This window comes from Mytilus californianus, unplaced genomic scaffold (genome assembly GCF_021869535.1).
Source record: "Mytilus californianus isolate M0D057914Y unplaced genomic scaffold, xbMytCali1.0.p SCAF_19, whole genome shotgun sequence".
Taxonomy (NCBI): domain Eukaryota; kingdom Metazoa; phylum Mollusca; class Bivalvia; order Mytilida; family Mytilidae; genus Mytilus; species Mytilus californianus.
The window spans coordinates 416460-434512 of NW_026262667.1; the positions used below are offsets into that span (position 1 = coordinate 416460).

Sequence of the window (18053 nt, forward strand, 5' to 3'; positions counted from 1 at the left end):
CAAAGAATCAGAGGTTTGACTTAAACTAATTTCTAATATTTAATAACAGCAAATTTCAATAATACAATATCCGTATTTCCATGCCAGTAACGAAGTTCTGGCTACTGGGCTGGTGATACCCTCGGGAACTTGCAGTCAACCAACAGAGGTATCGACCCAGTGGTAGTAATGACATTAAGGGTACCGATTGTACTGCACCAGATACGCATTTCAACAACAAATGCCAAGTATCGCGACACTTTTGAAAAATAATGGTTTATTTTAAGAAATATTGCGATACTGTTGAACATCTTAGTTCTCAAATGATAAAATACAAAACGTGTGTGGATAGATAGAGAAATTAGTATCGATACACTTTTCGTAGGTATAAGCCCTTACTTTTCAAAGTATCATCGCAAACCTTTTATTTTCATTTCTATGTTAAATGGAAATCACTTTAACAAAGTATCCTTTGTGTTGTGGAATATATTACGAAAAGTCTGGAACGATCTTATTTGTTATCACTGCATCCATCTGGGATAAAATCCACTACGGGATATTTAAAGGATCCAGCTTCTCTCGTATAATAATAATTTGTCTATCAAGAGCACTATATCCAACACTTGTCGTAACATAGGCATATTTGTCATCAGTTTTAAAAAAACGGAGAACCCGGCCTCGGTAAATTGTTAAGTTAGATTTAAATAAAAGATTTTATATTAAGAATAATTGTAAATGGTTCTGTTGAACTCTGTTTACACCTCCGATTGCTGCTATCAGTGTAATAGTTTTTTTTTCCGATGCTATGTAATGGTTCCAAAGGTTCTATCCAAGTTTTGGAACATTGTATGGAGATTTGACAAATTCTTTGATGTTTAAACAAATTTATTCCATGTGAATGTATCGAACTCCATTTATCTGTAAAAACCCAAAAAATTAAGAAAAAAAAAAAGAAAAAAAAAACATTATAACAAAATGTTGTTTGTAATGTTATATCTGTTTATCATATAAAAGCTTCTATCCAAGTTTTAAAAAAATGCCAAAAAGGTTACACAAAGTTATTGATTTAAAAGACGTTGAAAAAACACTGTATCTAAAGGTTAATTGAAAATAAAACAAGTCTTTTTATCAGTAAAGTACTGAAAAAGAAAAAGAAATATTTTCCAGATTTTATTTTTAATACTGTCTTTTGATCATAAAGAAGCTTCTGTTAAATTTTCGTAAAATTCGATGAAGGCTTGACAAAGGTATTAATGTATAAAAAAAAATAACCACAAACTGAACCTGAATCAAAACGTCTATGTTTATTTTACCTAAATTTTGACGACATTAACGTTTACTGAATTCAAGATCGGTATGAGCTCGAGTGCCTGGATGGGTTTTACAGAAAAGAGAATAATGCGCAAAAAAATAATGAAGAATAGAGAAAAATTGGACTAGAAAATAAAGAATAGAAAACAATGGGTGCTATGATATAAGGAATAGAGAATTATGGGCAGAAAAACATGAAAATTTTTTTTTTTTAAATGACAGAACAAATTACAGAATACGCAAATGAAGAACCCCTATCCAGACCCTCACTATGTCTTGCTTCCGCGACATTTGTTACAGACTCGACAAAAACAAGATCGCTGACCAGTTATTTGTTTGTTTTTAAACAGTAATTCATAAATATTGCAATAAAACAAAGATACATTATTTGCATGCTTTTTCGTCATTAAAGCAATTTGCACTGTTATACCTGCAGGCGTTACACAATCTTTTGATGCATAACTTCACATGAAAGGTCTACATCTGCAGAACTATGTTATTCCATTATCAGCAAATTGCACCGTTGAAACAAAGGTTTCGTAAAAAAAAAAACACACTTTATTAAGGTCTTAAATAGGAGTTATACAGGGTGAATTTTCTGAGTGTACATCCGTTATTTATTCACGATCGTCCATATACATTTTTGTACTCAACATGTTGATTTAAACAACCACAGTAGTAATGTTTCTATGTCTGCAGACAACGTTGTTGTTCTCTCTGAATCACAGGAAGAGTTACAAAAATATGACATTCCAGATATTCTGGATATTTCAGTTTCAAACGGGAAATTCTATACTAGAATTCACGACATAAGGGATGATTTGTTGTTTCCTATAGTAAATTTTCCTTTTTTGGACGGTTACTTTCCTTTGACTCCATTTTGATGTTATTTTACAACTTGTTTGCTATCTCCGTTTTAGTAGTGATGTTATATATTTAATCAACGTGACTAGTGTATAACTGGTATGCTATTTTAAGTCAAGTATTTCGTTACAATTACAATGAATTACTTAGAACCCTTGCTAAATTCTTTTAAAGATACAAAAATTAGATATGACATTTTGGCTGTACCTGGAGAAACCTTATAACTAACGGGATATCACATCTTAATATTTACAGTGATGTTGATTTTAGAGCCCGTACATTTAGATACGATCCATGTAAGGTCATTGATCCGTTGCATAAAGATATTCTCAAAGATTATCATTTGAACATTGCAGTGAGATCAATGAATATTGTTTCCACGGGTACTTACATTCATTTTTTATCAATAAATTAATACATTACTAAATATGTATTGCTATACAGCTGAAAAGTCTTAAGTTTCAACATTCTGTCGATACTCATATTTTTGTATTGCGCAAGGTCATGATTTCAGTTGCCAATCATATTACTTAAAATCCTTTCCCGCCCAGTAAGTTTAATACCTATAACATCAACTACTCGTTAAAACAGCAACCTGCGTATAATTAAGATCGGCTATCAACTCGTAAGACATAGTTCTTTACCGAAACTATTAAGTTTTGTAACTACAAAAGGTATAAGTTTTGTAACTACAAAAGGTCATGGTTCTGTTTTTATATTATATTTCTGGAACAGGTATAACAAGGCACATATGATGTCAACGTTACGTAACACATTATTGGGGGCGTGAATCAGATGTAAAAAAGTAAGATTTCAAAGATCAGATGGAGTTAAATGGCCAAGAAACATACGACTATTTTATCAATTTCCCATTTCTCTGCAGTAATATACCCTCTGCTCCGTCGTATGGTGTGTACATATCTCAATTGATACGCTATGCTCGTGCATGTTCACACTATACTGACTTCATATACAGGAGTGGGCTCCTTACGCAGAAACTGCTCCAACAGATTTATGAGGAGGAAAGATTAAAAATGACACTCCGTAAATTTTATGGACACCATCACGAATTGGTTGATCTATACGATGTGTCTGTGTCTAAACTAACTAATGACATTTTAACCACGTCTTAGATTGTGGTTTAACATCTATGTCGTCTGTCTGCTAAGTACCGAACGCGACCTATTCCCGAATATGACTGTTATACCGAGAGTGAATTTACATTGCTATACGACGTGTCTCGGTATTTTGTACATCCAACATTCATGATTTTATTTTTGATGTTTTTGTTATGGTTTCGGATGAATAATGTGTTATGTCGTATCGTTTGTTGTCCAAATAATTATGAAATTGCCTTTTAATACCATCATTGTCATATTCCCCAATATGACTGTTATACTGAATGTGAATGCTGTGCGGCGTGTCTCGGTGTTTTTTTTTGTAATTTATTTTTTTTTTATCTGAAAAAGCACCAAGCATTGTGATACATGAATACATAGATAATTTATAATACATGTATTAATATTAAATTTTTCAATAACAGTCTAAAGTTAAAAAGATAAAAATGCTAATTTTTTATTATCTATATGATAATTATCTATTAGATCATACTCATCATTTATCACTCTGGATTAGAGTACATGAATATGTTGATATTGTTAATGATGGTATCAGCCTTCTCCTCTTGCCACATGCATCACGGTCAATACTATGATGTTGAACATGAGAGGTACCTGGAGAGGCCACCAGAGATCATAAACAGATAAGGGTCAGACAGGACATGTTGGACAGAATCACAAAATAAATAACAACAGTAAAAGACAACCTAAGTCAAGGGGAGATAATTCAAATACAATCAAGCAAAAACAAGTATATCAATATATATATAACAATATCAATAAACATCATAGATAGCACTTTTATGATGCACAAAAATCACTGTCCAGTTGTGATGCGCATCAAACATATTATTAATTCTACATGAATTATTATAAAGCCTAAAGTGAGTACAAAAAAGAAAGATCTCTCCTCACGTGTAAACTAAGGTTTTAATCAATTCCCATTTACTATCAAATTTCTCTCTTGCTTTAGGGGATCTGTAAAAGGAGGTAGATATTTTTTCTATTTGGTAGGAATTTTTAATCATAGCTATCACCCCTGTAAGAGTCGGTAATGCAGTGTTAAAGCGACATGTATAAATATAATACTTAATCAGAATAGTGAATAAGTTTAGGGAAACATCCCAAGACTCTGACCCAAGAACAATATTTTCCGCATTAAATCGTGTCTCGGTGTTTTGTACATCGAACATTAATGGATTTACTTTGATGTTTCTGTTATGGTTTCGGTTGGATAATATGTTATGTCTTATCGTTTGTAGTCCAAATAATTATAAAATTGTCTTTCAATACCATTATTGTCATGAAAATTGTTTGGACGAATATTTTGAAAATAATTGTATAAAGTTCGAGATTGTATGTTAGTTACGTAAGCGCGTCACTGTTTTTGATATCCTGTGGTGTTTTTCGTTGATGGACAATATGTTCGTTGTTGTTCTGTGGTTTGCATGTTGTGTCGACTTTTATATTATTTGTTTGTGCGTTTCTCTGTTATGAATGTTCTTGCGTGTGTTTGTGCTGTATTTCTGTCACGTAGTGTTTTATCGATATTTTTTAACATTGTCATAAAGCGGGAGGTTTGGCATGCCATGAAACCAGGTTCAACCCACCATTTTTTCTTAAAATGTTCTGTACCAAGTCAGGAATATGGCAGTTGTTATCAAATAGTTCGTTTCTATGTGTGTTGGCTTGTGTTTTTGTTGCACTTCGGTGTTCCTGGTGTTCCTTTGTTTTCCTCTTACAGCTGATGTGTTTCCATCGGTTTTGGTTTGTAACCCGGATTTGTTTTCTCTCAATCGATTTATGACTTTTGAACACCGATATACTACTGTTGCCTTTATTTACCCTTTAGACTATTATTTCTACTTCTTAACTTTAAAAAAGTGTAATCCAACTATGTTTCATTAAAAAAGACCAGTGTAGATCTAAATATACTGTTTTATGAGAAATATCATATTTGGTTATACAAACCACACTTATTCAAAGACACAGCCTTCTTGAGTAAACGGACGTCATCAAGAGTCTTGATTTTAAATTGATAAATTTGATAGTTCATGGACGTGGTATACAAAACACAGTCGGTATTCTTGCATTCTTATTAGGACCAAATATTCTCCTGTAATAGCCGACTTGTACAGAACATTTTCCTTTAACTTTACACTCCACTTATCAGAAGATGAATGGTACTAGTACCACACACAAAAAGTCAGAATTGACGAATACCAATAATACCAGCACCCGCTACACATACTTTCCTTTTTGACAGATCATTAACAAAAGAATTACAAAATATGGAAAGCATCGAAGTCAATCTAAAATTTCAGTATGCAGGGACAACCAGTGGTTTTATTTATTTGAAATATCGTTTTCATTGCATAAGAGATGTTTATCAACTCGCTTTGGTACGATCCTTCACCAACAATTCTAACTTATAATCAGATATTATCATGAGGAAACAGAGGGCTGTCCCTAGTAGAATAGGAAATGTTTACCCTTCCTCTTTTTTTCATAGTATTGTGTGTACATCTATGATTTATAAATTCATTTTGTTTCTTCAGTTTTTCTTATCTTTCAAAGAGAAGTGATCTTTACTGAGTTACTTATTGTAATTTGTTCTATTATTGATCTCATATAAAACAAGTAATAAGATGAGATGCAACAGAACTTTACTTTTAGAATATACTAACTAAGTCCAAACAACAGAACAAATTTCATGAACTCAAAAATTGGAAACCCGTCAGTGCCTCAAGAGTCTCTTGCTATGCATGCATAACAAGCCTTTCAAATCCAGACTCTGTCAAAATGTCGCAATCAAAATCAGTACATTTACAAATCAGATGACTTTTCCGGGATATTACTGATGATCTAATTGGAGCAAGTTAAATTGGAAATAAAAACAGATGACATTAACCACTTAAAGGGAAGCATTTTAAGAACAAGTCAATCGAACTGAAAAATAAAACACCACATGTCAATAAACGAGTCTGTCTTTTTTCAGCATGTCACTAGTTCTGGCCAAGAGCAAAGGAACAACAATTTACATGTCTGTTCCTGGAAGTTATCAAAGAGGGACGAAAGATACCATAGGGACAGTCAAACTCATAGATCGAAAACAAACTGACAACGTCATGGCCAAAAATAAAAAGACAAACAGACAAATAATAGTACAGATGACACAACATAGAAAACTAAAGACTAAGCAACACGAACCCCACCAAAAACTGGGGGTGATCTCAGGTGCTCCGGAAGGGTAAGCAGATCCTGCTCCACATGTGGCACCCGTCGAGTTGCTTATGTTATTACAAATCCGGTAAATAGTCTAATTCGGTAAGTCACATTCGTGAAAAGGGAAGGGTATTGTAGTTACGACATAAGGAACATATCCGATATCATCTGTGAAACGGTTATTCCATAACGGTCAACCAACTCGTGATGGCGTCCGTAAAATTTACGAAGGGATGACTTCAACTTCACCATTTGGAACTCTTGGTTTAATAGCTTCCTTGTGAGCAGCAATCCTCTATCAAGGAAATCATGATAGGAAACACAAGCCCGGGAATATCGTATCAATTGGGAGATATATACAAACTGATATATAGGGACTGTGACGAATAAGCACACATTGGGCTATTATTAGTGCATTTTATCGTCTTGTTTTGAATAGTTGGCAAGCTCTCCTAGGTTAATGTTTGTTTTGTGTTTGTCATAACAAAACATTTGTATACGTCAAACTTTTGATTATCTAAATATATCTCAAATTTTCCTCCATGACTTGTCTAAATGGCTTAGAACTACTGTCGATTCCCGTACCATATATTTTATCTAGTACCATTCGTCTTAATATCATTTTTTCAGGGGGTTGTTTCGTTTTTTTTTGCGTTTGTTTTTTTTTTTTTTTTTTTGGCATAAAGATTCCATCAGTATATAGCTATAATAACATAAAAAAATTCTCGGCTTTCGTTAAAATCTATCTTCCTGAAGGAATGCAATACGATGGTTTTAGTTTTTGTTTTGTTTTTTGTTTCCTCAATCTATCAATAACCATAACACAAACTGTAATCCTTACCTTTTACCTTATTGTCAAATAACTCTTTATAGATTGATGACAAGGAAATCAGTTGATAAGGTTATCTAAACGGCAAAAAATGCACAAAAATAGTTATCTCTCTAGGAACGATGGATTCAATATTCAAGGTTTATCTATTAGGTCACACCTTAAATTACTTGTAAGCGACATTGATAAATGTTGTACAGACTGTATTCTAGTGTAATAATTTATCGACATTTCCCGACGATTTCTGATCACTATATTCCCGTTAACCGGTATTCATGCAAGTATTTCACAAACGAGGTGTGATCTTTTACTATTTTTCCTAACTCTCTCCTATGTCGTTGCTGTACAAATAATTTGTACATTCATAATCGGCGTAAACACTATATTTACTGTAAATTTAAAAAAAATAACCACGATCAGACCTTTTACATATTTTAAAAAATAATAAATGTTTATAAATTATCTTATTTGCATTTTTATATAAAAACATTGACGAAAACATACGTAAACACCAAGAACTAAAGCTACCTACTTATTTTATTAGATATAGTCATTCTTATGTAAGCTCATCTATCCTTTGAATAAACATACTCTCAATGGATATCAATATAACATTGTATTTAGATCTTATAGTATTGCTTTCATCGATTCTAACATTGAGTTTATCAATAAATTAAAAGATAACTAAATATGTGTTGCTAAACAGTTTTAAAGTCTTACGGTTCTGTATTCTTTTGATACTTATATTTTGGTAATGCACACGATCTTGTTTTCCTAGAAAGTTTATGACGTCTTTAAATCAAATCTTATAGATGTATGTTGAATGAATATTTGTATTGGATTCATAATTTTTTGTTAAATAGTTAGTTGTTAATGACTTGGAACTAGCGAGTACTCTCAGATCTGTACTCTGTTTCTTCAGTGTTTTTGTTAGTTGTTTATTGTGCTTTTTATCGATTTGATTGGTCAAACTGATTTGTATATGTTTATCTTATGTTGTGCTGTCATACAGCTGTCCCAGGTAAAAGGAGATCTGGCCCGAGAACACAGTTATTACGTAGTGCATTTCTTTTAGACAAAAACGCAAATTAAAAAAAAAATTACATTGTAGTGTACTACTGTTGGGACAAATTATATCAAAACGTCTATCGACTCTAACTCATTTATATTTATAAATATGGATAATTTTATGCTAAGGGGATCTGTAATTCAGTTTGACAGCTTCAGACATACTAATTTTTTACCTTTTCAAACTGGACCAAATCGCTACTTTACCTAAATATTCATGCCTCAATTTTTTTTACATGTAATTTCATCCCACTACTTAATATTTTATGCATAAAATATCAAGAAATGATTTTGGAAGGTGTATGAAAAAAATTTGTAAGTTATACACTGTCCATACAAGGGACTATATTCGTAGACAACGAAAGTCAAAGGACGATAACTGTGTCCCCGGACTATCTGGGCGCCCGTCAATATGTTTAACCTAGCCATATTTTGAATGTGCCTGTCACAAGTCAGGAACCTGTAAATCAGTGGTTGTCTGTTGTTGCTGTATATAATATTTGTGTTGCGTTTATTGTTCTGTACAATTTGTTCTTGTGAAAAGTAAAATAACAAAAATACCGAACTCCAAGGAAAATTCAAATCGGAGAGTCCCTTATCAAATAGCAAAATCAAAAGCTCAAACACATCAAACAAATGGAAAACAACTCTCATATTCCTGACTAGGTACAGGCATTTCCTTGTGTAGAAAATGGTGGTTTAAACATGGTTTTATAGCTAGCCGAACCTCTCACTTGCATGGCATTATATTTACAACAATGTGTGAACAAAACAAACAAACATCATCGTCATTTTGCTTAGTTTCTTTTGTTACCTATTCTGACATCGGACTCGGACTTCTTTTAAACTGAGTTTTACTGTGCGTATTGCTATGTGTTTCTTTATTCTACATTGGCTAGAGGTATAGGGGGAGGGTTGAGATCTCACAAAACATGTTTAACCCCGCCGCATTTTTGTGCCTGTCCCAAGTCAGGAGCCTCTGGCCTTTGTTAGTCTAGTATGTTTTTTAATTTTAGTTCATTTATATGTTTTGGAGTTTAGTGTGACGTCCATTTTCACTGAACTAGCACGCAATTTTAGTTGGGGGCCAGCTGAGGACCACCTCCGGGTGCGGGATTTTTCTCGCTGCATTGACGACCCATTGGTGGCTTTCGGCTGTTGTCTGCTCTTTGGTCGGGTTGTTGTCTCTTTGACATATTTCCCATTTCCATTCTCAATTTTATAATTGGTAAAAATGTCAAAAATTGTGGTACAACAGTCAACATTGTGTTATAGTCTTAATCACTACAAAAACAAACAACTATGTCAACAAAGAAAAGCAAAATGGCATATAGACAAAGCACAAAAGCAAAAATAAAAGACAAGAATACAAAAAAATACCATAACACAATAACACAATGGCGGGATGTATAAAAACCGAGCCACGCCAAAAGGATATTACCAAAAATGAACTGAACAGTAAAGTTTAATAATATACAAAGACAAATAAAAGAACACTATAATACGTAATCAATGTGCTGTTGCACTCCTATCCCATGTGATATTAGGAGAAATTAGCCCCAAAACATTTTAAACACTATACATTTTTTGGCCCTTTACTTAATTTTATTCTGTTGTCGACGAAACGCATGTCTTGCGGGTATCTTTGATGACTTTTTTTTTACGACAGTTGTTTTCTATTCGTTTCGTTGATTGATATAATCAAGCGTTTATTTTGCATGGTTTTGGAGACTTTCCCCATTTTTGAATTAACCTAGAAAGTCTGGTGTTTTTGTTATTACTATTTTGAATCACATAATATCATTTGCTCTATCCATCAAAGGTACACATTTTCTGTTCTTGTTCAAGCCATTCTTCAGAAACAGTCAGTAAAAAGCAAGAGTAAGACACCATCAAGGAAAGAAGTGTTTATATCATTTATTAAGCTAGACAAACGATTTTTTCAATCATTATCTATCTGTTATATTTGTTTTTCATCTTATGATATTTAAGTACATGGTTTAAGTCATTATGTATTTTTTTTAAATTATACAGTGTTTTTTTTTTTCAACTGTACAATAGGATTACAATATTCATAAAGGTATGCACATTACTTATTATGTCAGGCCGAACAGTTATATATAGATGGGTTTTTTTTTTCGTTAACTGGCGGGCAGTTTCTATAACAGAAATTCGTACATCTCCTTATTTGTTAAATTGCGGCAAACGCATCAAATTTATAAATGTTTATCTAATCTTGTGATGTTCATTTACAAATAGATTCTATAGTCAAAGCTAACCATTTATTATAAAACAAAACAGAAACAAATAACAAATAGACATATACTAAATGAATAAATACAATGTTTGAGTTAAAGAATTGCAAAATATGATTTACAATTCTGTGTACTATTTTTCATACTTAATACTGTAACTTGCAGCATACCCGTTGTCCCTATTAACTATTAATAAACAATTTCTTTTCACACAAAAATATACAAAAGTTGGAAGCCATAGCTTGTCTTTCCTACTCAATAGCGTTTTGTGTGACTGACCGTCGGCTGAAATGAAGTATAGATGATGAGACGTATAATCGGTAACATAAACATTACCAAATGTATCGCTTGTCAACGCCGTAGGCCTTTTTAAATCGCGTTCAAATTTCCACAACATACTACCGTTTATTTCATAACAGAATACGGAGCCACTAGATCGGTTGGTATGAAAAAGACGGTTATTTTGAGCACAAATTTCGTCAGAATGTGGGACAAAAGAAGGAATTTGTATATTAAGTGACTTAAATTCGTCCTTTGACATGTCATAAGAATGTATTCCTTTGCCCTGTATGTATACAAGTAATGTGTTGTCATCATACTTAGTAAGTGTATAACATTTACCATTAACCTTTTTAAACTTTGTCGGTCCATGTTTGCCAATAGCGCTTAAATTGAGAATGGCGATTTCCTGCTTTTCTGGGAAAGAAATAGCTACGTTGTTGCTATCAATAATCGCCATACTAAATGGCTTGTTTCTCAGTTCAATTTCCTCAGTATCACCAGTTTTGTGATTGGACACAATAAGGCACATATTATTGCTATCAATGAAAATATAATGATTGTCCGACCATACTGCACAACTGGTAAAGAATGCGTCTTTTCTTTTTTGAACTGCCAAGTTCTTCATTAAAACTAGTTCAACATCAGATGGAACGGGACCTGTAATTAAAGCTAAGCTTTGTTATTAAAACTACATATATTCTACAGGAAATAAAAAAAATAACAAAGATTACTTTAGCCAATATTCTTCATACATGAACAGTGTCTTTTTATCTTGTGATTATTTAACAAGAGTAGTAGTTTTTGGGATGTCTTTTTAAATCAGTAACGGAGCTTGATATGTGTACTTTGATGTTTCGACAACATTTTTTTCACGTTTTTTATCATTCATTTACCAAAGGGTGACTCCAAAGTGGAGTGACGGACACCGTTCACAAAAAGAGAGAAGTTATTGGGCAACAGGAATTCGGCGTTATTTAGGGTAAATAGTTCATACTCAGTTACTAATGTCATGTCAAAAATCCAAAAATATTTAAACAACAAAAAGATAATGGGATTGTGGCTATATAAGAGAGCAATATCGATGGTCATTTGTGAACTTTTACTTTAAAGTGCGAAAGTACTAGTCATGTTGTCTTGTTTTTTTGTTTACCTCAAATATTATTGAAGAAGAGTCCGTTTCATTTTCAACATGATTTACCTTCACCCTCTAAATACATATTACGTTACAATAGTCGTGATAACATATTTGTTACATCTTTCTATTTCGAAAACTTACTTTGTATTTCAGTAATGGATTCAATAGAAACGTAAACTGTGTCCGACTGGCTGGTATCAATATTGCACTGTTCAAATATTTTCCGGAAAAACATTTCAATTTCATCTTTCAAATTTTGCTGTGTTTTTAGTGTGTCAATCAACATTTCAACTACTAGCATAAATTGTTCAAGGGTTGTCTCCTTAATTATAATGTTTCCACCTTTATTTATTTCATCACACATACGTCGTATGGACTCGATTATGATATCCTCATCCCATTCTTCAGGGGTCTGGACGCGTAAAAGTACTTCTACTGATTTGTTTTCTGTGCAAATTAGAAAAAATGTATATAGAAGAAACAAAATACATTGAAATATAACCTTATTCACCACATATCTTGAATTTAAGGGGCCTTTCAGAGAAACGAAAAATTCATCGAGAATGTGGTTTTTGGTATGCGACTGCTAACAAGTATAGTTAAACGAAGAATGAAATTATGTTTAGTAAGTATTTGCAATATACAAAGTAAGTACTGTACGAAAAGTTCTTGGAATAGCATATTGTGTCTCCATAATATGAGTTTGTAACACAACATATGTTTTATTACTTTTCACAGACATTATTGAAAATTGAGATAACAGAACCATATTATATCAACTTTAGGACTTGGATCATTATAACCTTTAACAACATCTTCCTTTATGTATGATGTGTCTACAATGTTGATTTTGATTCCACCTGCCTTAGCACAGATTTGTTCTGAAATGATAACATATAATGTTTCAATCGTTTTACATGTTTAAAAATTGCTATAAAATTTGCACTCTAAAATGATCAATACAAACTAGATATCATAGTTTTTTTTTATTATTCAGCCTTATGAACCTAACGTAGACAACGATGGTAGAAACATCTATATAAGGCTATAGTATGTAAGTATACTTTCAGTAGTTTAATAGTCAGTGTTTGAAACTGAAAAGCAGTAAACATGAAAACAACACTTTTAAGCGTTCGACGCGCTTTTTTATTCATCTTCACCAGGAACGCTCAAAGCCAATGCGTCTTTTTTGCAGTTTTTTTTGTGGGTTAAAGGCTGTGTTTTTTTTATATTTACTTTTCTTTCTTTCATTTATTTTTATTTTCATTTTTTTGCTGTTAAAAAAAACATCCCACGAGATTGATGTGGTATTGATTACATTTGACGAACAGTTTTGTTCATGCTAGTTGTCTCACATACGTTCATATTGAAACAAACACGTATTAAGAGATACCAGGTTTTTAATTGAACATTTATGATGCACCTGTTCTAAACTTGAAACCTTTCAAATGCAACTCGAATCTTGTCATTTCGAAGGTAAAATCAATAACGAATGGTCATTTAAGAATACCTACCATTACAAAATTTTATTCCAGAAGTTTTTGCTAAATCTCGTTTAGGTTTAATGTAAAAAAAACAAAACATTAGTATTTCGAATTTTGTTCACATTTTCTGAACGATATTTTATGTAAGCAAAGAATGCAAACTGTTTGCCTGGCGTCAATATCGGGGACGAAATGTCCACCAGCAGCATCATCGATCCAGCGGTTGTAAAAACTCAACAACTATATCAGATTTAAGATTAGTTAGGTAAGACGCACGTTTTAAAGACTGTAATGATACCTGCAAATGAACACTTTCCGGTTTTTCGTGACGTAGGTTTCTTGTGTTGCTTTATTTATGAAAAAAGTAGGGATAACTTAAATTTTTTTACTTGCCGGTTGTCTCATTGCAGATCACACCATGACTCTTTATTTTTATCTACGCTTCAATGTCTCATTTGTTATTCATCATGAACAGTCATCACCAACATAAATTTCATGATAATTTTCAACATTTTGTTACAAACATTGTTTAACATTAACAAAGATGACGATGGGGGCTGTTTAACCTCCAGTGGCAAATTAAATGCACATTTAGGACACGAATATGCTAATGTTGTTTAATAATGAACCCTGATTTGTACTGAGCCGACAAGCTGTGCAAGATTTTTAAATCGTTAGTTCAAAAGATCTCTGAGCATAGGGTAACGATCCGCAGGAAGACATGTCACACTACCAAGACCCATAGCGGTTCGTTTACAAAGACAATGCGATACGCATACAATAAAAAAACTTGTTTCACCTTTTTTAGTTTGATCTCTTCAGCATGTTTAGTAAGGTGCATTATAAGAAACTGTCAATTTTCATCAATGTGTTTTATTTAAATGTTACCTCGTTTGTGTATCGTTGTCCATTGTTGTCTTATATCCTTTAGTTTGTTGATGCCAACTCTCTTAAACTTGTCATTAAAACTTTTCTCATATTGTTGCTATGTATAAAAATATATTTGATCAAGTATGTTCAGAAGCAAAATATAAAATAAGTTGTAAAATTATATCATTATGTTATTGTATGAATATTGTCATTTTTAAGCATGATATTTTACTGTCAAAATGTGTACATGAAATAGATTGAGGTTATCTAAAAACAGCATGTAACTTATAAAAGTATCTAAGGACAAAAAAGAGTATAGTCTTTCTGCTATAAATCCAATTTTGAAATATATAATTTGCGCCACTTTTTATCTTTAAAAGACATCAATAGCGCCAGAATTCGGAATTCATTTCTCTTAAATTACCTGTTTTGAATATCAATTAACCTATGTTTTTTACTGTTGCATATATATGTTTTCATCACATAAAGAAGAGTTGAGAAATAAGGTGACGTTGAACAACAAAAGAATATACCGCTATCGTTTATACCAATGAGCAAACATTAGTTTGATTAATTGGATTGTATCATATCTTCACAAGGCCAAAGTTAAATTGCCACTTATATTGAATGTCATTGATATGAACTTTCAAAATGTTTTTAAAATACTAATATTAATGGCTTCTATAAGGTCTAAGTTCATTGAGAGTCATTTGTACTTCAGTTGGGGTTGATTTCTGTAATTGTTTTTAAAAGAAAACAAGGTAAAAACTACGAGATATGTAAAAATGAATTTGAGAAAATTGATATAGGTGATATACAGGATTTAGGATGTAAAGTATAATTATAAATGGTCAAGGAAATAAGTCGAGAACTTATGAATTGTTTAAATTTTCATACTCTACTGAACAATATTTGTTACAAAATATACCTACTCGATATCGCAGTGCATATGCTAAATTAAGTTGTGGAGTAGCACCTTTAAAAATTGAAACTGGTCGTTACGAAAGATCAGATTTAGACAAAAGATTGAATTTGCTTCAATTGTGATAATATAGAAGATGAAAAACATGTATTGTCTATTATATGAAGATCTAAGACAGTTTTTATTTATTGATATAATTCATCAATATAATAATATGTTTTTAACTTTATCAGATGATGAAAAATTTATATTTTTATTCAGAAATGAAAATGTTTGTAGTTCTGTTGCCAAAACCTGCCATAATATTTATTGCGACGAAATAGTATTTTATATCGTATGTATCAATTTTTATCCTTGAATGTGCATGATGATATTGCACTTTTATGTTTTGTGTAAATAACAAAACTATGTTTTATTGATAATGTTAACTTATTTGTAGATTTGGTCTTGCGGATCATTTTTGCTTTTCACAAGTTTCTGTCTATCTATCATATTTGTCGAGATAATAGGTAAAAATGAAAAAAAATGGAAAATTCATTGTTCAAGAGCAATTACTCCTATAAAAAGTCGCCTGACAGTTTTGATGTCACTAGATATTATATAGACCTTTCTGCCCCCCACCCCTTTCAGATTTTTTCTATTTAGAGCGGTTTTCAAAATAATAGACAAAAATTGCATTTTACCCCTATGTTCTATTTTTAGGCGCGGTCATATTTTTTAAACTATATATTCCATTGATGATTGTGGCCAAGTTTAATTAAATTTGGTCCAGTAGTTTCAGGGGAGATGATCTTTGTAAAAGTTAACGGACGACAGACGCCAAGTGATTGGAAAAACTCACACTGGCCCTTCGGGTTAGGTGAGATAAAAAAAGGAGAGACCACGCAAATGGGTAATAAAAACTAAAGATTTAAGAAAGACAACACAAAACATAACAGGAAACGCAAGCCCTAGAATATCGTATAAACTTTTGAAACATGCTCCACATGCAGGTGCTGATAAAATATTGGTTAATTGAAATTAAAGGTTCATACTGAAGAAATTGAAATTATCATCTTTGTTGTCGTACAATGTTTTGTTCTCGACTAACCGTCACTGTTAATTTCTAGAAGTAATTCAAGATTTGACGCAGCTACAACTCTAACTTTCTTCTTTTCATATAAACGACTTCATCAAAGTTTACAATACTTACATGAATAAGTAGGTTTATGTCTTGTTTGCACTGAATTAATATTTCTTTTAGTTCGTTTTGACAATTTGTCACATTTTTGGCTTTTAAAGTCTTAAGTTCTTCTTTAATTTGGTCACTGTATTGACTGCCTACTAGCCTTGCAAGTCCATAAACAGCTCCCTCAATTTTTGTCCATTTACGCTTGAACTCCTCAGTAGGTAAACATTTGGAATTTGCTAAATGAAATATCTCATTGCGGGAATCTTTTATGTTTTTCGTCCAGTCCAAAATAGATGACCTTTCAACATTATCCTTTACTCTTTCAGGTGTACATGTACAAATAAGGAGACAGTTAGCTAATGTCAAATCTAGATTCTCGAGGGAAGCATCTTCCCGAACTGATATCTTGTTAAAACAATATATTTTGTTATTTTTCACATGTGTATGTTCTTTATTCATTTGCATGCCTGTATTAAACATTAGACGGAACTGGTCACCTGTAAGCATGCTTTCCGAATTGTTATTTTCATCATTTGAGCATTTGCAACATTTTTTGCTGTTATGCCAAGCATGGAACAACATATGCATGTTACTTTTCAAATAGAATATAAAGTTTTCTTCACTTTTTAGCAATTTACAACTAATGATTTGTCGTATAACGTTCATTGCAATATTTACAATAAGCAATACAAGTTTGCATAGGTTTTCTTCGTCCTGGTTCATTGTTATAATATTACGTTAATTCTCGAGCTTTACTCAAACTATATTCCTAAAAGAGAATATGACAGCTGATCATTATTTGGATTTAAATATTACATTCCAAAACATTTTTTTAGTGTTCTTAGTGTCTTTTTGTTGTGGGGATGTATAAGTACCCTGCCACGTCCACTCTGTGTTTTTGTTAGATATATTTCTGCTTTGTACCTATCTGATGAGTTAAGCCCTTTTCAACTGATTTTTATAGATTGTTCTTATGTTGTACTGTTACACCACTGTCCCAGGTTAGGGGAGTTGGGGGAGGGGGATGGGGGGGGGGGGGTGGGGGAGGTTGGACCCTTCAAAATAGTTTAACCCCGCCACATTCTATATGTGCCTGTCCCAAGTCAGGAGCCTGTAATTTAGTGGTTGTTGTTTATTGCTGTTTCTTATATTTGTTTTTCGTTTATTGTTTTGTATAGTTTGTTCTTGTGTTGTGCCGTTGCACCACTGTCCAAGCTTAGATGAGGGTTGGAGCCAGCAAACTAGTTTAACCCGCCACATTCTATATGTACCTGTCCCAAGTCAGGAGCCTGTAATTCAGTGGTTGTCGTTTGTTGCTGTATATCATATCTGTTTTTTGTTCATTATTTTGTAGATAAATCAGGCCGTTAGTTTTCTCGTTTGTTTTACATTTGTCATTTCGGGGCCTTTTATAGCTGACTATGCGGTATGGGTTTTACTCATTGTTGAAGGCCGTACGGTGACCTATAGTTGTTAATATCTGTGTCAATTTGGTCTCTTGTGGAGAGTTGTTTCATTGGCAATCATACCACATCTTCTT

At 32.5% G+C, this 18053-nt stretch overlaps 1 protein-coding gene across 1 annotated transcript; it reads right to left on the reverse strand.

Annotated features, from left to right (window-relative positions):
- Positions 1 to 10662: 10662 nt before the first annotated feature.
- LOC127727012 (uncharacterized) lies at positions 10663 to 17299 on the reverse strand. Its single transcript, XM_052234394.1, has 5 exons — positions 16535 to 17299; positions 14439 to 14535; positions 12870 to 12947; positions 12208 to 12513; positions 10663 to 11588 (listed from the first exon to the last, which is right to left on the reverse strand). Exons 1-5 carry the CDS (start codon positions 17234 to 17236, stop codon positions 10783 to 10785), a joined length of 1989 nt encoding a protein of 662 aa, XP_052090354.1. The 5' UTR covers positions 17237 to 17299; the 3' UTR covers positions 10663 to 10782.
- Positions 17300 to 18053: the final 754 nt, after the last annotated feature.

What these genes read in the sequence shown, in the direction of transcription:
- LOC127727012 (XM_052234394.1), bottom strand. Translation starts at nt 17,236, where the DNA reads ATGAACCAGGACGAAGAAAACCTATGCAAACTTGTATTGCTTATTGTA. An exon ending in GACAACGATACACAAACGAG is followed by an intron (nt 12,948 to 14,438) that starts GTAACATTTAAA and finishes TTATCATTTCAG; the next exon opens with AACAAATCTGTGCTAAGGCA. An exon ending in AAAGGAAGATGTTGTTAAAG is followed by an intron (nt 12,514 to 12,869) that starts GTTATAATGATC and finishes TAATTTGCACAG; the next exon opens with AAAACAAATCAGTAGAAGTA.